Consider the following 22,335-nt stretch of genomic DNA (forward strand, 5'->3'; position numbering starts at 1 on the left):
AAATTCAATTAGAGATTGGCTTTGCGGCAGAAACCAGAGAGTGGCAGTAGATGGTGACCCCCGACTGGCCCCTAAAGCACCCCCTCGCCCCCATCATCCACTCCCTCCCATACACCACTCCCCATCTCCAATGCCCCTTCCCTCCCCTACACCCCTCACTGTCTCTGTCACCCTCTCCCTCCCCTCCAACCCTTCCCGTCTCCGTCATCCCCTCTTTCCCCTACACCTCCTTCTCCATCACCCCCTCCCTCCCCTACACCCCACCCCGTCTGTCACCCCCTCCCTCCCCCCTCCCTTCCCTACACCACTCCACATCTCCATCACCCCCTCCCACCTCTACACCCCTCCCCAGCCGTCACCCTCCCTCCCCGTCACCGTCACCTCCTTCCTCCCCTACACCCCTTCCTCTCTCCATCACCCCCTCCCTCCCTTACACCCCTTCCTCTCTCCACCCCCTCCCTCCCCTACACCCTCCCCGTCTCCGTCACTCCCACCCTCCCCTACGCCCCTCCCCATCAACCTCTCCCTCCCCTACACCCCTCCGTCTCCATCACCCCCTCCCTCTCTCTCCCTCCCTCGCCTACACCCCTCCCCGTCTCCATCAACCCCTCCCTCCCCTACACTCCTCCCCATCTCCATCACCCCTCCCTCCCATACACCCCTCCCCATTTCCATCACCCCCTCCCTCCCCTACACTCCTCCCCATCTCCATCACCCCTCCCTCCCCTACACCCTTCCCCATCTCCATCACCCCCTCCCTCCCATACACCCCTCCCCATTTCCATCACCCCTCCCTCGCCTACACCCCTCCCCCTCCATCACCCTCTCCCTCCCCTACACCCCTCCCCGTCTCCATCACCCCCTCCCTCTCCCTCCCTCCCCTACACCCCTCCCCGTCTCCATCACCCCCTCCCTCTCCCTCCCTCCCCTACACCCCTCCCCGTCTCCATCAACCCCTCCCTCCCCTACCCATCTCTGTCATCCCCTCCCTCCTCTACACCTCCTTCTCCATCACCCTCTCCCTCCCCTACACCCCTCCCCATCTCCATCAACTCGTCCCTCTCCCCCACCCCTCTCCGTCTCTGTCACCTCCTACCTCCCCTACACCCCTTCCCCATCTCCCTCACCCACCTCCCTTACACCCCTTCCCCATCTCCCTCACCCACCTCCCTTACACCCCTTCCCCATCTCCCTCACCCACCTCCCTTACACCCCTTCCCCATCTCCCTCACCCACCTCCCTTACACCCCTTCCCCATCTCCCTCACCCACCTCCCTTACACCCCTTCCCCATCTCTCTCACCCACCTCCCTTACACCCCCTTCCCCATCTCCCTCACCCACCTCCCTTACACCCCTTCCCCATCTCCCTCACCCACCTCCCTTACACCCCTTCCCCATCTCCCTCACCCACCTCCCTTACACCCCTTCCCCATCTCCCTCACCCACCTCCCTTACACCCCTTCCCCATCTCCCTCACCCACCTCCCTTACACCCCTTCCCCGTCTCCCTCACCCACCTCCCTTACACCCCTTCCCTGTCTCCCTCACCCACTCCTCCCCTACACTTTCACTTTCCCCGTCACCGCTCCCTCTCCGGTGATCCGGAAGGCCTCTCCGACACACGGTCCCTCTGAACCTCAGCTCTTCCCCTCTCCCCCCTCGGCCCGCTCTCCACAGTGATCCCTTTCTGTGACTGAGTCCCGCGTCCTGTCGGGACCTTGGATGGTGCGGACAGCCTCTGCCTCGCGGGACTCCAGCGGGGTCCTACCTGACCGGCACCAGGTCCCAGATCCAGGTCTCCGGGAAGTATTCCCGGACCTTTTCTGCGGGGAGAGGTGTTCCTTGCCCGGGGCCGGGGAGATTGGCCGGCATAGCACCAATGGGTCCCGGTACAGGCAGGCTGGCAAGACGCATCGGGATCCCTTGCCCCATTACAGCTCCTGCAGGGGGAAATACCCAGTCAAACGTTTGGGGCGGCCAGGGGCCGGGGCTGGAGCAGGCTCCGAGAGCTTATGAATGGGAAGATCCCACAGACTGGGCCGTGCAGGGTTCCTCAGCTGAGGGCACGCTATTCCCGCAACGCCCCACCCCTCCGTCTCTGTAAACACTCTCCTTATAGCATCGACAGCCCTCCCCGTCTCTGTCAACCCTCCCTGGGCAGAAATCCCCTCCCGTCCGGCCATTCCATCCCTCCCTGTCTCTATAAATGCCCCAAACACCACTCCCCGTCCCCGTCACCCCCTTCCGCCCCTACATTCCTGCCAGTATGTGTGAAACCCCCCTCCCCGAAGCAGCAGGGTTAGGGTTAGGGTTAACCCTAACCCTAACCCTACACCCCTCCCCGTCTCCCTCACCCCCTTCTGCCCCTACACCCCTCCCCATCTCCATCACCCCCACCCACCCTTACGCCCCTCCCCATTACCCCCTCCCTCCCCTACACCCTCCCCGTCTCTGTCACCCCCTCCCTCCTCTACACCCCACCTCAGCCGTCACCATCTCCCTCCCCGTCTCCCTCACCTCCTTCCTCCCCTACACCCTCCCCGTCTCCGTCACCCCCTCCCTCCCCTACACCCCTCCCCGTCTCAGTCACCCCCTCCCTCCCCTACATCCCTCCCCGTCTCCATCACCCCCTCCCTCCCCTACACCCCTCCCTCCCCTACACCCCTCCCTATCTCCATCATCCCCTCCCTCCCCTACACCCTCCCCGTCTCCGTCACCCTCTCCCTCCCCTACACCCCTCCCCGTCTCCGTCACCCCTCACTCCCCTACACCCCTCCCCGTCTCCCTCACCCCCCTCCCTCCCCTACACCCCTCCCCGTCTCCCTCACCCCCTCCCACCCCTACACCCCTCCCCGTCCCCGTCACCCCCTTCCGCCCCTACACCCCTCCCCGTCTCCCTCACCCCCTCCCTCCCTTACGCCCCTCCCCATCCCCATTACCCCCTCCCTCCCCTACACCCTCCCCGTCTCTGTCACCCCCTCCCTCCTCTACACCCCACCTCAGCCGTCACCATCTCCCTCACCTCAATCCTCCCCTATGCCCCTTCCTCTCTCCACCCCCTCCCTCCCCTACACCCTCCCCGTCTCCGTCACCCCCTCCCTCCCCTACACCCCTCACCATCTCCGTCACCCCCTCCCTCCCCTACATCCCTCCCCCTCCATCACCCCCTCCCTCCCCTACACCCCTCCCTCCCCTACACCCCTCCCTATCTCCATCACCCCCTCCCTCCCCTACACCCTACCCGTCTCCGTCACTCCCTCCCTCCCCTACACCCCTACCCGTCTCCGTCACTCCCTCCCTCCCCTACACCCCTCCCCGTCTCCGTCACTCCCTCCCTCCCCTACAACCCTACCCGTCTCCGTCACCCCCTCCCTCCCCTACATCCCTCCCCGTCTCCATCACCCCCTCCCTCCCCTACAGCCCTCCCTCCCCTACACCCCTCCCTATCTGCATCACCCCCTCCCTCCCCTACACCCCGTCTCCGTCACCCTCTCCCTCCCCTACACCCCTCCCCGTCTCCATCACCCCCTCCCTCCCCTACACCCCTCCCCGTCTCCGTCACCCTCTCCCTCCCCTACACCCCTCCCCGTCTGTCACCCCCTCCCTCCCCTACACCCCTCCCCGTCTCCGTCACCCCCTCCCTCCCCTACACCCCTCCCCGTCTCCGTAACCCTCTCCCTCCCCTACACCCCTCCCCGTCCGTCACCCCCTCCCTCCCCTACATCCCTCCCCGTCTCCATCACCCCCTCCCTCCGCTACACCACTCCCTCCCCTACACCCCTCCCTATCTCCATCACCCACTCCCTCCCCTACACCCCGTCTCCGTCACCCTCTCCCTGCCCTACACCACTCCCCGTCTCCGTCACCCCCTCCCTCCCCTACACCCCTCCCCGTCTCCGTCACCCCCTCCCTCCCCTACACCCCTCCCCGTCTCCGTCACCCTCTCCCTCCCCTACACCCCTCCCCGTCTGTCACCCCCTCCCTCCCCTACACCACTCCCCGTCTCCATTACCCCCTCCCTCCGCTACACCCCTCCCCGTCTCCATCACCCCCTCCCTCCCCTACACCCCTCCCCGTCTCCATCAACCCCTCCCTCCGCTACACCCCTCCCCGTCTCCGTCACCCCTCCCTCCCCTAGACCCCTCCCCGTCTCTGTCACCCCCTCCCACCCCTACACCCCTCCCCGTCTCTGTCTCCCCCTCCCTCCCCTCACCTTCCGCATCTCCACCCTCCCCGTCTCCATCAACCCCTCCCTCCCCTACACCCCTCCCCCTCTCCGTCACCCCTCCCTCCCCTACACCCCTCCCCGTCTCCCTCACCCCCTCCCTCCCCTACACCCCTCCCCGTCTCCGTCACCCCCTCCCTCCCCTACACCCTCCCCTTCACCTACCCCATCTCCATCACCCCCTCCCTCGCCTACAACCTCCCCATCACTCCATCCCTCCCCTACACCCTCCCTGTCTCCATCACCCCCTCCCTCCTAAACACACTACCCGTCTCCATCTCCCCCTCCGTCCCCTATACCCCTCCTCGTCTCCGTCACCCCTCCCTGTATCCGTCACCCCCTCCTTCCCCTACACCCCTCCCAGTCTCCATCACTCCCTCCGTCCCCTACACCCTCCCCGTCTCCGACACCCCTCCCTCCCCTACACCCCTCCCCATCTCCCTCACCACTCCCCCTCTCCGTCACATCTCTCTGCTGTACACCCATCTCCGTCTCCATCACCCCCTCCCTCCCCATCTCCGTCACCCCCCCTCCACTACAACCCTCCCCGTCTCCATCACTCCCTCCGTCCCCTACACCACTCCCCGTCTCCGTCACACCCCTCCCCTAAACCCCTCCCCATCTCCCTCACCCCCTCCCTCCCCCACACCCCTCTCTGTCTCCATCACTCCCTCCGTCCCCTACACCCCTCCCCGTCTCCGTCACCCCACCTCCCCTACACCCCTCCCCGTCTCCCTCACCCCTCCCCCACACAGACACCCCTCCCACCCCTACAACCCCCCCCCTACACCCCTCCCCGTCTCCATCACTCCCTCCGTCCCCTACACCCTCCCCGTCTCCGACACCCCTCCCTCCCCTACACCCCTCCCCGTCTCCCTCACCACTCCCCCTCTCCGTCACATCTCTCTGCTGTACACCCATCTCCGTCTCCATCACCCCCTCCCTCCCCATCTCCGTCACCCCCCCCTCCACTACAACCCTCCCCGTCTCCATCACTCCCTCCCTCCCCCACACCCCTCTCTGTCTCCGTCACCCCACCTCCCCTACACCCCCCCCCCCTATGTTACTCAGCCAGACCGATCTCTCTCTCTCCCTCTCTCTCTCTCTCTCTGTGACAGACCGGGGAACGGTCGCTGCCTCACTTTGTAACTCAGATTTCCCCTCCCCTCTGGACCCGACACCCCTCTGTTACTCAGCCAGACCGATCTCTCTCTCTCTCTGTGACAGACCGGGGAACGGTCGCTGCCTCACTTTGTAACTCAGATTTCCCCTCCCCTCTGGACCCGACACCCCTCTGTTACTCAGCCAGACCGATCTCTCTCTCTCTCTGTGACAGACCGGGGAACGGTCGCTGCCTCACTCTGTAACTCAGATTTCCCCTCCCCTCTGGACCCGACACCCCTCTGTTACTCAGCCAGACCGATCTCTCTCTCTCCCTCTCTCTCTCTCTGTGACAGACCGGGGAACGGTCGCTGCCTCACTCACTCTGTAACTCAGATTTCCCCTCCCCTCTGGACCCGACACCCCTCTGTTACTCAGCCAGACCGATCTCTCTCTCTCTCTCTCTGTGACAGACCGGGGAACGGTCGCTGCCTCACTCACTTTGTAACTCAGATTTCCCCTCCCCTCTGGACCCGACACCCCTCTGTTACTCAGCCAGACCGATCTCTCTCTCTCTGTGACAGACCGGGGAACGGTCGCTGCCTCACTTTGTAACTCAGATTTCCCCTCCCCTCTGGACCCGACACCCCTCTGTTACTCAGCCAGACCGATCTCTCTCTCTCTCTGTGACAGACCGGGGAACGGTCGCTGCCTCACTCTGTAACTCAGATTTCCCCTCCCCTCTGGACCCGACACCCCTCTGTTACTCAGCCAGACCGATCTCTCTCTCTCTCTCTCTCTGTGACAGACCGGGGAACGGTCGCTGCCTCACTCACTCTGTAACTCAGATTTCCCCTCCCCTCTGGACCCGACACCCCTCTGTTACTCAGCCAGACCGATCTCTCTCTCTCTCTCTGTGACAGACCGGGGAACGGTCGCTGCCTCACTCTGTAACTCAGATTTCCCCTCCCCTCTGGACCCGACACCCCTCTGTTACTCAGCCAGACCGATCTCTCTCTCTCTCTGTGACAGACCGGGGAACGGTCGCTGCCTCACTCTGTAACTCAGATTTCCCCTCCCCTCTGGACCCGACACCCCTCTGTTACTCAGCCAGACCGATCTCTCTCTCTCTCTGTGACAGACCGGGGAACGGTCGCTGCCTCACTCTGTAACTCAGATTTCCCCTCCCCTCTGGACCCGACACCCCTCTGTTACTCAGCCAGACCGATCTCTCTCTCTCTCTCTCTGTGACAGACCGGGGAACGGTCGCTGCCTCACTCACTCTGTAACTCAGATTTCCCCTCCCCTCTGGACCCGACACCCCTCTGTTACTCAGCCAGACCGATCTCTCTCTCTCTCTGTGACAGACCGGGGAACGGTCGCTGCCTCACTCACTTTGTAACTCAGATTTCCCCTCCCCTCTGGACCCGACACCCCTCTGTTACTCAGCCAGACCGATCTCTCTCTCTCTCTCTGTGACAGACCGGGGAACGGTCGCTGCCTCACTCACTCTGTAACTCAGATTTCCCCTCCCCTCTGGACCCGACACCCCTCTGTTACTCAGCCAGACCGATCTCTCTCTCTCTCTCTGTGACAGACCGGGGTCCGGTCGCTGCCTCACTTTGTAACTCAGATTTCCCCTCCCCTCTGGACCCGACACCCCTCTGTTACTCAGCCAGACCGATCTCTCTCTCTCTCTCTCTCTCTGTGACAGACCGGGGAACGGTCGCTGCCTCACTCTGTAACTCAGATTTCCCCTCCCCTCTGGACCCGACACCCCTCTGTTACTCAGACAGACCGATCTCTCTCTCTCTCTCTGTGACAGACCGGGGAACGGTCGCTGCCTCACTCTGTAACTCAGATTTCCCCTCCCCTCTGGACCCGACACCCCTCTGTTACTCAGCCAGACCGATCTCTCTCTCTGTCTCTGTGACAGACCGGGGAACGGTCGCTGCCTCACTCACTGTAACTCAGATTTCCCCTCCCCTCTGGACCCGACACCCCTCTGTTACTCAGCCAGACCGATCTCTCTCTCTCTCTGTGACAGACCGGGGAACGGTCGCTGCCTCACTCACTCTATAACTCAGATTTCCCCTCCCCTCTGGACCCGACACCCCTCTGTTACTCAGCCAGACCGATCTCTCTCTCTCTCTCTCTCTCTGTGACAGACCGGGGAACGGTCGCTGCCTCACTCTGTAACTCAGATTTCCCCTCCCCTCTGGACCCGACACCCCTCTGTTACTCAGCCAGACCGATCTCTCTCTCTCTGTGACAGACCGGGGTCCGGTCGCTGCCTCACTTTGTAACTCAGATTTCCCCTCCCCTCTGGACCCGACACCCCTCTGTTACTCAGCCAGACCGATCTCTCTCTCTGTCTGTGACAGACCGGGGAACGGTCGCTGCCTCACTCACTTTGTAACTCAGATTTCCCCTCCCCTCTGGACCCGACACCCCTCTGTTACTCAGCCAGACCGATCTCTCTCTCTCTCTGTGACAGACCGGGGAACGGTCGCTGCCTCACTCACTCTGTAACTCAGATTTCCCCTCCCCTCTGGACCCGACACCCCTCTGTTACTCAGCCAGACCGATCTCTCTCTCTCTGTGACAGACCGGGGTCCGGTCGCTGCCTCACTTTGTAACTCAGATTTCCCCTCCCCTCTGGACCCGACACCCCTCTGTTACTCAGCCAGACCGATCTCTCTCTCTCTCTCTGTGACAGACCGGGGAACGGTCGCTGCCTCACTCACTGTAACTCAGATTTCCCCTCCCCTCTGGACCCGACACCCCTCTGTTACTCAGCCAGACCGATCTCTCTCTCTCTCTCTCTGTGACAGACCGGGGAACGGTCGCTGCCTCACTCTGTAACTCAGATTTCCCCTCCCCTCTGGACCCGACACCCCTCTGTTACTCAGCCAGACCGATCTCTCTCTCTCTCTCTGTGACAGACCGGGGAACGGTCGCTGCCTCACTTTGTAACTCAGATTTCCCCTCCCCTCTGGACCCGACACCCCTCTGTTACTCAGCCAGACCGATCTCTCTCTCTCTCTGTGACAGACCGGGGAACGGTCGCTGCCTCACTTTGTAACTCAGATTTCCCCTCCCCTCTGGACCCGACACCCCTCTGTTACTCAGCCAGACCGATCTCTCTCTCTCTCTCTGTGACAGACCGGGGAACGGTCGCTGCCTCACTCACTCTGTAACTCAGATTTCCCCTCCCCTCTGGACCCGACACCCCTCTGTTACTCAGCCAGACCGATCTCTCTCTCTCTCTCTGTGACAGACCGGGGAACGGTCGCTGCCTCACTTTGTAACTCAGATTTCCCCTCCCCTCTGGACCCGACACCCCTCTGTTACTCAGCCAGACCGATCTCTCTCTCTCTCTGTGACAGACCGGGGAACGGTCGCTGCCTCACTTTGTAACTCAGATTTCCCCTCCCCTCTGGACCCGACACCCCTCTGTTACTCAGCCAGACCGATCTCTCTCTCTCTCTGTGACAGACCGGGGAACGGTCGCTGCCTCACTCTGTAACTCAGATTTCCCCTCCCCTCTGGACCCGACACCCCTCTGTTACTCAGCCAGACCGATCTCTCTCTCTCTCTCTGTGACAGACCGGGGAACGGTCGCTGCCTCACTCACTCTGTAACTCAGATTTCCCCTCCCCTCTGGACCCGACACCCCTCTGTTACTCAGCCAGACCGATCTCTCTCTCTCTCTCTGTGACAGACCGGGGAACGGTCGCTGCCTCACTCACTCTGTAACTCAGATTTCCCCTCCCCTCTGGACCCGACACCCCTCTGTTACTCAGCCAGACCGATCTCTCTCTCTCTCTCTGTGACAGACCGGGGAACGGTCGCTGCCTCACTCACTTTGTAACTCAGATTTCCCCTCCCCTCTGGACCCGACACCCCTCTGTTACTCAGCCAGACCGATCTCTCTCTCTCTCTGTGACAGACCGGGGAACGGTCGCTGCCTCACTCACTGTGTAACTCAGATTTCCCCTCCCCTCTGGACCCGACACCCCTCTGTTACTCAGCCAGACCGATCTCTCTCTCTCTCTGTGACAGACCGGGGAACGGTCGCTGCCTCACTCTGTAACTCAGATTTCCCCTCCCCTCTGGACCCGACACCCCTATGTTACTCAGCCAGACCGATCTCTCTCTCTCTCTCTGTGACAGACCGGGGAACGGTCGCTGCCTCACTCACTCTGTAACTCAGATTTCCCCTCCCCTCTGGACCCGACACCCCTCTGTTACTCAGCCAGACCGATCTCTCTCTCTCTCTGTGACAGACCGGGGAACGGTCGCTGCCTCACTCTGTAACTCAGATTTCCCCTCCCCTCTGGACCCGACACCCCTCTGTTACTCAGCCAGACCGATCTCTCTCTCTCTGTGACAGACCGGGGAACGGTCGCTGCCTCACTCTGTAACTCAGATTTCCCCTCCCCTCTGGACCCGACACCCCTCTGTTACTCAGCCAGACCGATCTCTCTCTCTCTCTGTGACAGACCGGGGAACGGTCGCTGCCTCACTCTGTAACTCAGATTTCCCCTCCCCTCTGGACCCGACACCCCTCTGTTACTCAGCCAGACCGATCTCTCTCTCTCTCTCTGTGACAGACCGGGGAACGGTCGCTGCCTCACTCTGTAACTCAGATTTCCCCTCCCCTCTGGACCCGACACCCCTCTGTTACTCAGCCAGACCGATCTCTCTCTCTCTCTGTGACAGACCGGGGAACGGTCGCTGCCTCACTCTGTAACTCAGATTTCCCCTCCCCTCTGGACCCGACACCCCTCTGTTACTCAGCCAGACCGATCTCTCTCTCTCTGTGACAGACCGGGGAACGGTCGCTGCCTCACTCACTCTGTAACTCAGATTTCCCCTCCCCTCTGGACCCGACACCCCTCTGTTACTCAGCCAGACCGATCTCTCTCTCTCTCTCTGTGACAGACCGGGGAACGGTCGCTGCCTCACTCACCCTGTAACTCAGATTTCCCCTCCCCTCTGGACCCGACACCCCTCTGTTACTCAGCCAGACCGATCTCTCTCTCTCTCTGTGACAGACCGGGGAACGGTCGCTGCCTCACTCTGTAACTCAGATTTCCCCTCCCCTCTGGACCCGACACCCCTCTGTTACTCAGCCAGACCGATCTCTCTCTCTCTCTCTCTGTGACAGACCGGGGAACGGTCGCTGCCTCACTCTGTAACTCAGATTTCCCCTCCCCTCTGGACCCGACACCCCTCTGTTACTCAGCCAGACCGATCTCTCTCTCTCTCTGTGACAGACCGGGGAACGGTCGCTGCCTCACTCTGTAACTCAGATTTCCCCTCCCCTCTGGACCCGACACCCCTCTGTTACTCAGCCAGACCGATCTCTCTCTCTCTCTCTGTGACAGACCGGGGAACGGTCGCTGCCTCACTTTGTAACTCAGATTTCCCCTCCCCTCTGGACCCGACACCCCTCTGTTACTCAGCCAGACCGATCTCTCTCTCTCTCTCTGTGACAAACCGGGGTCCGGTCGCTGCCTCTCGGGGGAGATGCTCCGCTGGGATCCCAGCGGGCCAGATCTCGCATCCCAGGTACCACCCCTAGGTCGGGGGGGGGGGGGGGTGGGGTGGGCCTACCTGACGGGGACCAGATCCCAGATCCAGGTCTCCGGGAAGTACTCCCGGACCTTTCCCTCGGGGGGACTTGCTCCCGACTGGGGAATGGGGGGTAAGTTGGCGGTGAGCTTTAAATCTTCAAGATATTCGATGTCATCTAAGGAGATTACCGCAGGAGCCGAGTCCAGGTCCAACATCTCTGTAACCGGAACAGCCAGAGTGACCCAGAACGAAAATCTGGGATGGGCCGCGGATTGGTCAGTGTGGCTATGAATTCAGCAGAATTCCTGGTGGACGGCTGTCACAGTTGGCCAGGGCAGAATGCCCACACGGGATGGGACGCGGATTGGGAGCAGGTCAATCTGGGTCAGCGTGGCTGTGAATTCAGCAGGGCAGACAAGATTACAGCTCGGGGCGGGCTGGGTGGCCACCGGACATGTACGCCTGCCCGAGCCTCTCCCCTCCCCGTCAGCCCCAGTTTCCCCCACGCAGACAGGGCAGCCGGTTAACTGGTCATCAGAAATTGCCGAACGCTTACTCTCACCTAGTCCCACTGGCCCATATAACCATATCACAATTACAGCACGGAAACAGGCCGTCTCGGCCCTTCTAGTCCATGCCGAACGCCTACTCTCACCTAGTCCCACTGGCCCGCACTCAGCCCATAACCCTCCATTCCTTTCCTGTCCATGTACCTATCCAATTTTACTTTAAATGACAATACTGAACCTGCCTCTACCACTTCTACTGGAAGCTCTTTCCACATAGCTACCACTCTCTGAGTAAAGAAATTCCCCCTCATGTTACCCCTAAAGTTTTGCCCCCTAACTCTCAACTGTTGTTTGAATCTCCCCTACTCTCAATGGAAAAAGCCAATCCACGTCAACTCTATCTATCCCCCTCATAATTTTAAATACCTCTGTCAAGTCCCCCCTCAACCTTCTACGCTCCAAAGAATAAAGACCTAACTTGATCAACCTTTCTCTGTAACTTAAGTGCTGAAACCCAGGTAACATTCTAGTAAATCGTCTCTGTACTCTCTCTATTTTGTTGACATCTTTCCTATAATTCGGTGACCAGAACTGTACACAATACTCCAAATTCGGCCTCACCAACGCCTTGTACAATTTTAACGTTACATCCCAACTCCTATACTCAATGCTCTGATTTATAAAGGCCAGCATACCAAAAGCTTTCTTCACCACCCTATCCACATGGGATTCCACCTTCAGGGAACTGTGCACCATTATTCCTAGATCACTCTGTTCTACTGCATCCCTCAACGCCCGACCATTTACCATGTGTGTATATCCTAAAACTCGGTTGCTTCGGTTTGGGATGGCCAGCTTTCTGGTGCTCAGTGTGCGTTGGGGGGGCGGGGGGGGATGTGCTCCCGGTGGATTAGTAGGATATACAACAACTTGTGGGGTGCAGCCCCCGGATACAACTCGCCATCTCTGTCATTCCCCCTGCCCCTCCCTTCCCCCCGTCTCTGCCTCCGCAACCCAATGCTCTTTTTGTGAACTGCCCCCTTCCTCCAAAATGGGACTCTTCTCCCCCCCCCCCAGCCTGTGTGTTGAAGTCGCCCACCCCACCCCCGGCCAGTGTCGGGGGAGGACGCTCGATGGTCTGCGGGGATACACTGAAATTTTGAACGATGAGAGGGGACTGTAAGATTATTAAGCGACTATTAACACGTAAGATTATTAAGGGATTGGACACGCTACAGGCAGGAAGCATGTTCCCGTTGATGGGTGAGTCCAGAACCAGAGGCCACAGTTTAAGAATGAGGGGTCAGCCATTTAGAACAGAGATGCGGAAAAACTTTTTCACCCAGAGAGTGGTGGATCTGTGGAATGCTCTGCCACAGAAGGCAGTGGAGGCCAAGTCTCTGGATGCATTCAGGAGAGAGTTAGATAGAGCTTTTATAGACAGCGGGGTTGAGGGATATGGGGAGAGGGCAGGAACGGGGTACTGATTGTGGACGATCAGCCACGATCACAGTGAATGGCGGTACTGGCTAGAAGGGCTGAATGGCCTACTCCTGCACCTGTTGTCGATTGAGGTAATTCCTTGGACTCCCAGCAAAGGAGGCTTTAGGATCCTGGGCTCAAGACCGAGACCTGGAGCTCGCAGCTAATGGGCACAAGATCCTGACGGGGGCGGGGAGGGGGACCAGGCACCCTGACCAGCACTGTCCGAACCCCACCCGGAGGTGTCGGGGTCAGGGGAGGGGGAGGGGGAGGGTGACCGGGCACCCTGACCAGCGCGGTCCGAACCCCACCCAGAGGTGTCAGGGTCAGGGGAGGGGGAGGGGGATCGGGCACCCTGACCAGCACTGTCCGAACCCCACCCAGAGGTGTCAGGGTCGGGGGAGGGGGAGGGGAGGGGGATCGGGCACCCTGATCTGCGCTGTCCGAACCCCACCCGGAGGTGTCAGGGTCGGGGGAGGGGGAGGGGACCGGGCACCCTGATCAGCGCTGCTCGAACCCCACCCGGAGGTGTCAGGGTCGGGGGAGGGGTCGGGGGAGGGAGAGGGGGATCGGGCACCCTGACCAGCGCTGTCCGAACTCCACCCAGAGGTGTCAGGGTCGGGGGGAGGGGGAGGGGACCGGGCACCCTGACCAGCGCTGTCCGAACCCCACCCAGAGGTGTCAGGGTCGGGGGAGGGGGAGGGGACCGGGCACCCTGACCAGCGCTGTCCGAACCCCACCCAGAGGTGTCGGGGTCGGGGGAGGGGGAGGGGGATCGGGCACCCTGACCAGCTCTGTCCGAACCCCCACCCGGAGGTGTCAGGGTCGGGGGAGGGGGGAGGGGAGGGGGATCGGGCACCCCTGACCAGCGCTGTCCGAACCCCACCCGGAGGTGTCAGGGTCGGGGGAGGGGGAGGGGGATCGGGCACCCTGACCAGCGCTGTCCGAACCCCACCCAGAGGTGTCAGGGTCGGGGGAGTGGGAGGGGGACCGGGCAACCTGACCAGCGCTGTCCGAACCCCACCCAGAGGTGTCGGGGTCGGGGGAGGGGGAGGGGGGATCGGGCACCCTGACCAGCACTGTCCGAACCCCACCCGGAGGTGTCAGGGTCGGGGGAGTGGGAGGGGATCGGGCACCCTGACCAGCACTGTCCGAACCCCACCCGAAGGTGTCAGGGTCGGGGGGAGGGGGAGGGGGAGGGGGATCAGGCACCCTGACCAGCGCTGTCCGAACCCCACCCAGAGGTGTCAGGGTCAGGGGAGGGGGAGGGTGACAGGGCACCCTGACCAGCGCTGTCCGAACCCCACCCAGAGGTGTCAGGGTCAGGGGAGGGGGAGGGGGACCGGGCACCCCCTGACCAGCGCTGTCCGAACCCCACCCGGAGGTGTCAGGGTCGGGGGAGGGGGAGGGGGATCAGGCACCCTGATCAGCGTTGTCCGAACCCCACCCGGAGGTGTCAGGATCGGGGGAGGGGGAGGGGACCGGGCACCCTGACCAGCGCTGTCCGAACCCCACCCGGAGGTGTCGGGGTCGGGGGAGGGGGAGGGGACCGGGCACCCTGACCAGCGCTGTCCGAACCCCACCCGGAGGTGTCGGGGTCGGGGGAGGGGGAGGGGACCGGGCACCCTGATCAGAGCTGTCCGAACCCCACCCGGAGGTGTCGGGGTCGGGGGAGGGGGAGGGTGACCGGGCACCCTGACCAGCGCTGTCCGAACCCCACCCGGAGGTGTCAGGGTCGGGGGAGGGGGAGTGGGAGGGGGGACCCGAGCACCCTGACCAGCGCTGTCCGAACCCCACCCAGAGGTGTCAGGGTTGGGGGTGGGGGAGGGGGACCGGGCACCCTGACCAGCGCTGTCCGAACTCCACCCGGAGGTGTCATGGTCGGGGGAGGGGGAGGGGGGACCGGGCACCCTGATCTGTGCTGTCCGAACCCCACCCCGGAGGTGTCAGGGTCGGGGGAGGGGGAGCGGGAGGGGACAGGGCACCCTGATCTGTGCTGTCCGAACCCCACCCCGGAGGTGTCAGGGTCGGGGGAGTGGGAGGGGGAGGGGGACAGGGCACCCTGATCAGCGCTGTCCGAACCCCACCCAGAGGTGTCAGGGTCGGGAGAGGGGGAGGGGGACCGGGCACCCTGAGCAGCGCTGTCCGAACCCCACCCGGAGGTGTCGGGGGAGGGGGAGGGGGACCGGGCACCCTGACCAGCGCTGTCCGAACTCCACCCGGAGGTGTCAGGGTCGGGGGAGGGGGAGGGGGACCGGGCACCCTGATCTGTGCTGTCCGAACCCCACCCGGAGGTGTCAGGGTCGGGGGAGGGGGAGGGGTAGGGGACAGGGCACCCTGATCTGTGCTGTCCGAACCCCACCCGGAGGTGTCAGGGTCGGGGGAGTGGGAGGGGGAGGGGACAGGGCACCCTGATCTGTGCTGTCCGAACCCCACCCGGAGGTGTCAGGGTCGGGGGAGTGGGAGGGGGGACCGGGCACCCTGACCAGCGCTGTCCGAACCCCACCCAAAGGTGTCAGGGTCGGGGTCGGGGGAGGGGGAGGGGGACCGGGCACCCTGACCAGCGCTGTCCGAACTCCACCCGGAGGTGTCATGGTCGGGGGGAGGGGGAGGGGGACCGGGCACCCTGATCTGTGCTGTCCGAACCCCACCCGGAGGTGTCAGGGTCGGGGGAGGGGGAGCGGGAGGGGACAGGGCACCCTGATCTGTGCTGTCCGAACCCCACCCGGAGGTGTCAGGGTCGGGGGAGTGGGAGGGGGAGGGGACAGGGCACCCTGATCTGCGCTGTCCGAACCCCACCCAGAGGTGTCAGGGTCGGGAGAGGGGGAGGGGGGACCGGGCACCCTGAGCAGCGCTGTCCGAACCCCACCCGGAGGTGTCGGGGTCGGGGGAGGGGGAGGGGGGACCGGGCACCCTGACCAGCGCTGTCCGAACTCCACCCGGAGGTGTCAGGGTCGGGGGGAGGGGGAGGGTGACCGGGCAACCTGATCTGTGCTGTCCCGAAACCCCACCCGGAGGTGTCAGGGTCGGGGGAGGGGGAGGGGGAGGGGACAGGGCACCCTGATCTGTGCTGTCCGAACCCCACCCGGAGGTGTCAGGGTCGGGGGAGTGGGAGGGGGAGGGGACAGGGCACCCTGATCTGTGCTGTCCGAACCCCACCCGGAGGTGTCAGGGTCGGGGGAGTGGGAGGGGGACCGGGCACCCTGACTAGCGCTGTCCGAACCCCACCCAGAGGTGTCAGGGTCGGGGTCGGGGGAGGGGGAGGGGGACAGGGCACCCTGATCAGCGCTGTCCGAACCCCACCCAGAGGTGTCATGGTCGGGGGGAGGGGGAGGGTGACCGGGCACCCTGATCAGCACTGTCCTAACCCCACCCGGAGGTGTCAGGGTCGGGGGAGGGGGAGGGGGAGGGTGAGGGTGACCGGGCACCCTGACCAGCGCAGTCCGAACCCCACCCGGAGGTGTCGGGGGAGGGGGAGGGGGATCGGGCACCCTGATCAGCACTGTCCGAACCCCACCCAGAGGTGTCAGGGTCGGGGGAGGGGGAGGGGGACCGGGCACCCTGATCTGCGCTGTCCGAACCCCACCCGGAGGTGCCAGGGTCGGGGGAGGGGGACCGGGCACCCTGATCTGCGCTGTCCGAACCCCACCCGGAGATGCCAGGGTCGGGGGAGGGGACTGGGCACCCTGATCAGCGCTGTCCGAACCCCACCCAGAGGTGTCAGGGTCGGGGGAGGGGGAGGGTGACCGGGCACCCTGACCAGCACTGCCCGAACCCCACCCGGAGGTGTCAGGGTCGGGGGAGGGGGAGGGGGAGGGGGGACCGGGCACCCTGACCAGCACTGTCCGAACCCCACCCGGAGGTGTCGGGGTTGGGGGAGTGGGAGGGGACCGGGCACCCTGACCAGCACTGTCCGAACCCCACCGGAGGTGTCAGGGTCGGGGGAGGGGGGAGGGGACAGGGCACCCTGACCAGCGCTGTCCGAACCCCACCCGGAGGTGTCAGGGTCAGGGGAGGGGGAGGGTGACCGGGCACCCTGACCAGCGCTGTCCGAACCCCACCCGGAGGTTGTCAGGGTCGGGGGGAGTGGGAGGGGGATCGGGCACCCTGACCAGCACTGTCCGAACCCCACCCAGAGGTGTCAGGGTCGGGGGAGGGGGAGGGGACCGGGCACCCTGACCAGCGTTGTCCGAACTCCACCCGGAGGTGTCGGGGTCGGGGGAGGGGGAGGGGGATCGGGCACCCTGACCAGCACTGTCCGAACCCCACCCAGAGGTGTCAGGGTCGGGGGAGGGGGAGGGTGACCGGCCACCCTGATCAGCACTGTCCCGAACCCCACCCGGAGGTGTCAGGGTCGGGGGGAGTGGGAGGGGGATCGGGCACCCTGACCAGTGCTGTACGAACCCCACCCGGAGGTGTCAGGGTCGGGGGAGGGGGAGGGGTATCGGGCACCCTGATCAGCGCTGTCCGAACCCCACCCGGAGGTGTCAGGGTCGGGGGAGGGGGACCGGGCACCCTGACCAGTGCTGTCCGAACCCCACCCAGAGGTGTCAGGGTCAGGGTCGGGGGAGGGGGAGGGGGACAGGGCACCCTGATCAGCACTGTCCGAACCCCACCCGGAGGTGTCAGGGTCGGGGGGAGCGGGCGGGGGATCGGGCACCCTGATCAGCGCTGTCCGAACCCCACCCAGAGGTGTCAGGGTCGGGGGAGGGGGACCGGGCACCCCGACCAGCGCTGCCCGAACCCCACCCGGAGGTGTCAGTGTCGGGGGGAGGGGGAGGGGACCGGGCACCCTGACCAGCGCTGTCCGAACCCCACCCGGAGGTGTCAGGGTCAGGGGAGGGGGAGGGGTGACCGGGCACCCTGACCAGCGCTGTCCGAACCCCACCCGGAGGTGTCAGGGTCGGGGGGAGTGGGAGGGGGGATCGGGCACCCTGACCAGCACTGTCCGAACCCCACCCAGAGGTGTCAGGGTCGGGGGAGGGGGAGGGGACCGGGCACCCTGACCAGCGCTGTCCGAACCCCACCCGGAGGTGTCAGGGTCGGGGGAGGGGGACCGGGCACCCTGACCAGTGCTGTCCGAACCCCACCCGGAGGTGTCAGGGTCGGGGGAGTGGGAGGGGGATCGGGCACCCTGACCAGCACTGTCCGAACCCCACCCAGAGGTGTCAGGGTCGGGGGAGGGGGAGGGGACCGGGCACCCTGACCAGCGCTGTCCGAACTCCACCCGGAGGTGTCGGGGTCGGGGGAGGGGGCGGGGGATCGGGCACCCTGATCAGCGCTGTCCGAACCCCACCCAGAGGTGTCAGGGTCGGGGGAGGGGGGACCCGGGCACCCCGACCAGCGCTGCCCGAACCCCACCCGGAGGTGTCAGGGTCGGGGGAGGGGGAGGGGATCGGGCACCCTGACCAGCACTGTCCGAACCCCACCCGGAGGTGTCAGGGTAGGGGGGAGGGGGAGGGGGAGGGGTATCGGGCACCCTGACCAGCGCTGTCCCGAACCCCACCCAGAGGTGTCAGGGGAGGGGGGAGGGGGAGGGTGACCGGGCACCCTGACCAGCGCTGTCCGAACCCCACCCGGAGGTGTCAGGGTCAGGGGAGGGGGAGGGTGACCGGGCACACTGACCAGCGCTGTCCGAACCCCACCCGGAGGTGTCAGGGTCGGGGGAGTGGGAGGGGGATCGGGCACCCTGACCAGCACTGTCCGAACCCCACCCAGAGGTGTCAGGGTCGGGGGAGGGGGAGGGGACCGGGCACCCTGACCAGCGCTGTCCGAACTCCACCCGGAGGTGTCAGGGTCGGGGGGAGGGGGAGGGTGACCGGCCACCCTGATCAGCACTGTCCGAACCCCACCCGGAGGTGTCAGGGTCGGGGGAGGGGGAGGGTGACCGGCCACCCTGATCAGCACTGTCCGAACCCCACCCGGAGGTGTCGGGGTCGGGGGAGGGGGAGGGGGGATCGGGCACCCTGACCAGCACTGTCCGAACCCCACCCAGAGGTGTCAGGGTCGGGGGAGGGGGAGGGTGACCGGCCACCCTGATCAGCACTGTCCGAACCCCACCCCGGAGGTGTCAGGGTCGGGGGAGTGGGAGGGGGATCGGGCACCCTGACCAGCGCTGTACGAACCCCACCCGGAGGTGTCAGGGTCGGGGGAGGGGAAGGGTGACCGGGCACCCTGATCAGCACTGTCCGAACCCCACCCGGAGGTGTCAGGGTCGGGGGGAGGGGGAGGGGGATCGGGCACCCTGATCAGCGCTGTCCGAATCCCACCCGGAGGTGTCAGGGTCGGGGGAGGGGGACCGGGCACCCTGACCAGTGCTGTCCGAACCCCCACCCAGAGGTGTCAGGGTGAGGGTCGGGGGAGGGGGGCGGGGGATCGGGCACCCTGAGCAGCGCTGTCCGAACCCCACCCGGAGGTGTCAGGGTCGGGGGAGGGGGCGGGGGATCGGGCACCCTGATCAGCGCTGTCCGAACCCCACCCAGAGGTGTCAGGGTCGGGGGAGGGGGAGGGGGAGGGGACAGGGCACCCTGATCAGCACTGTCCGAACCCCACCCGGAGGTGTCAGGGTCGGGGGAGGGGGCGGGTGATCGGGCACCCTGATCAGCGCTGTCCGAACCCCACCCAGAGGTGTCAGGGTCGGGGGAGGGGGAGGGGGAGGGGACAGGGCACCCTGATCAGCACTGTCCGAACCCCACCCGGAGGTGTCAGGGTCGGGGGAGGGGGCGGGGGATCGGGCACCCTGATCAGCGCTGTCCGAACCCCCACCCAGAGGTGTCAGGGTCGGGGGAGAGGGAGGGGGAGGGGACAGGGCACCCTGATCAGCACTGTCCGAACCCCACCCGGAGGTGTCAGGGTCGGGGGGAGGGGGAGGGGGAGGGGACAGGGCACCCTGATCAGCACTGTCCGAACCCCACCCGGAGGTGTCAGGGTCGGGGGAGGGGGCGGGGGATCGGGCACCCTGATCAGCGCTGTCCGAACCCCACCCAGAGGTGTCAGGGTCGGGGGAGAGGGAGGGGGAGGGGACAGGGCACCCTGATCAGCACTGTCCGAACCCCACCCGGAGGTGTCAGGGTCGGGGGAGGGGGAGGGGGAGGGGACAGGGCACCCTGATCAGCACTGTCCGAACCCCACCCGGAGGTGTCAGGGTCGGGGGAGGGGGCGGGGGATCGGGCACCCTGATCAGCGCTGTCCGAACCCCACCCAGAGGTGTCAGGGTCGGGGGAGAGGGGACCGGGCACCCCGACCAGCGCTGCCCGAACCCCACCCGGAGGTGTCGATGTGATCCACAGTTCGGGCTGGGTGGGGGGGGGGGGTCCCTGCAGTTTGCAGTTGGAGACGCGGTGGGGTTCCCCACACCTCCGAGTCGCCCTGCCAGGGGTGTGAAGATCTAACTCGCCAGAGCCCTGCGACTCGGTGGTAGAATGCCCGTCGAAGGGGAGGGGGCACGTGGACTGAGGGGCGGGTGGAGTTGAGAGGGCGGGGTGCAGGAGGGGGCAGAGAGCAGTGATACAGGGAGAGGGAGTAGCGGGCAGAATGGATGGAGAAGATAGGGAGAATGTGCAGAAGAAGTGAGTGTGGAGAGGGAGAGGTAGCCAGAGGGGAGAGTGGGGGAAGGAGGGAGAGGAGTCGAAGTAGGAGAGAGGGGATGCGGGGCAAAGGGTGTGGCAGAAAGGGGAAGGAATAGAGGGGAGATGAAGAGAGGGGATGAGGGGAGGGTGAGACAGGAGGTTGAGTTGCGGGAGGGGAGATGGGGTACAGAGTGGGGAAGCAGGGGAGAGGAGGAGTGAGAATGAAAGAGAGGGGTGATAGGGAGTGAATGGGGTGGGAGGGTGAGGGTGAGAGGGATGGAGGGTGGGAAGGATCAAACAGGAAGACACAGGGAGGGGCGAAAGAGAAATTGAGGGAGAGAAGGATGTAGAGGGAGGAGGATAGGGGTAGAAGGAGAGTGGAGGGAGGAAGATCGTAGAAACAGGGAGAGGTAAGGGTATAATTAGCGAGCTGTGGTCTTGCAGCTCAAGGTGCCCCTGCCCGCCAGCGCTATTCGCGCTCCCGTGTCCCGTCGCTTTAACGGTTGTCCGGACTAAACTGCAGCGGCCATTCCCCTGCCCACGTCCGCGTCAGATCTCGCCTGGCTCCCGACCGAGACCGAGGGAGAATCACATTTGGAGGGGTGAGGGTCCTTTGTCGAGTGCCCCCCCAGGCCGGGGAGGAGGTAGCTCCATGCCACGCACATACTCACCCCCAGGCGCGCCGTGGTGGTATTCCCAGCGGAACGCATGGCAGTCCACAGGGACGTGATAATCAAGGTCCGTAAAGATCTTCAGACCCATTCCCTGTGGAGGTCAGACAGAGGAGGTCAGCAGGAGGTCAGAGGTCACTTGCCTTACCCTCCGTTTCCACACTCACACCATCCACACCTTGCTGCGTGCGTGAGTGTGAGAAAGGGAGGTGTGTGTGTATGTTTGTGCCTCTCTCTCTCATACCCTCCCAGAGACCTCCACCCTCCACTCCCTCCCCTTCCCAAAGATCCACCCCTCACTGTTCATTCCCTCTGTCTCTCACCCAATCCCTCCTGGCCTTCCTCCACCCCCCCACCCCACCTCGACCTTACAATCTTCATTTTGTCTCTGTCTCTCTTCCTCCTCTTTCCTTCCCGGCCACTCTGTCTCTCCACCCCCCCCCACTCTCTTTCCCAATCCAACACCCTCCCAAATATACCCCCCATCTTTGCCTCCTTACCGCCCCGGCCCGTCTCTCTCTCTCATTCCATTTTCTCTCTCTCCGTCTTTCTCTCTCTCATTCTCTCCTTCTCTCTCTCACTCCTCTTTCTGTCTCTCACTCTCTCCTCTCTCTCTCCTCTCTCTCTCACTCTCTCCTTCTCTCTCTCTCCTTCTCTCCTTCTCTCTCTCTCTCTCCTCTCTCTCTCTCCTCTCTCACTCTCTCCTCTCTCTCTCCTTCTCTCCCTCTCTCTCTCCTTCTCACTCTCTCTCTCTCTCTCTCTCCTTCTCTCTCTCTCTCCTTCTCTCTCTCTCCTCTCTCCCTCTCTCTCTCTCTCACTCTCTCTCTCACTCTCTCCTTCTCTCTCTTTAATTCACTTTTCCCAGATTTCTGCCTCTCTCTATTTCCTTTCTCTCTCTCCCCCCATGGTTTCTCTACAAAAAACCTCCCCTCCCTTTCTTCCTGCCCCTATATTTCCCCCTCCTCCCCCTGTTCCTCCCAATCACCCTCCCACTATCCTTCTCTGAATTCCCCTCAGCCTCCCTCAGTCCCACCCTTCCCTCATAACTCATGCTGTGTGCACCTCGAGCAGCTGGTGGACGTCAAATAGCGTCTTCTGACCCTGCGGTGGTGCCAGTATTGGGGGTCTGGCGGACAAAAGTCAGCGTTGGTCTCCATAACCTGATAATGGTACTGATGCAGGTCGGCCATCGGCAG

General features: G+C 64.0%; 1 protein-coding gene across 1 annotated transcript in view; it reads right to left on the minus strand.

Annotated features, from left to right (window-relative positions):
• Window positions 1-22,335, minus strand: part of LOC132387001 (alpha-2-macroglobulin-like protein 1) — a gene marked incomplete at its 5' end in the record, with an annotated part of 54,927 nt that overhangs the window by 26,655 nt on the left and 5,937 nt on the right. Inside the window, one exon of the mRNA XM_059959356.1 lies at window positions 21,140-21,233. Within this exon, the coding sequence (XP_059815339.1) occupies window positions 21,140-21,233 (94 nt within the window). The remainder of the gene's footprint in view (window positions 1-21,139; window positions 21,234-22,335) is intronic.

Source organism: Hypanus sabinus, unplaced genomic scaffold (genome assembly GCF_030144855.1).
Source record: "Hypanus sabinus isolate sHypSab1 unplaced genomic scaffold, sHypSab1.hap1 scaffold_1468, whole genome shotgun sequence".
Lineage (NCBI taxonomy): Eukaryota > Metazoa > Chordata > Chondrichthyes > Myliobatiformes > Dasyatidae > Hypanus > Hypanus sabinus.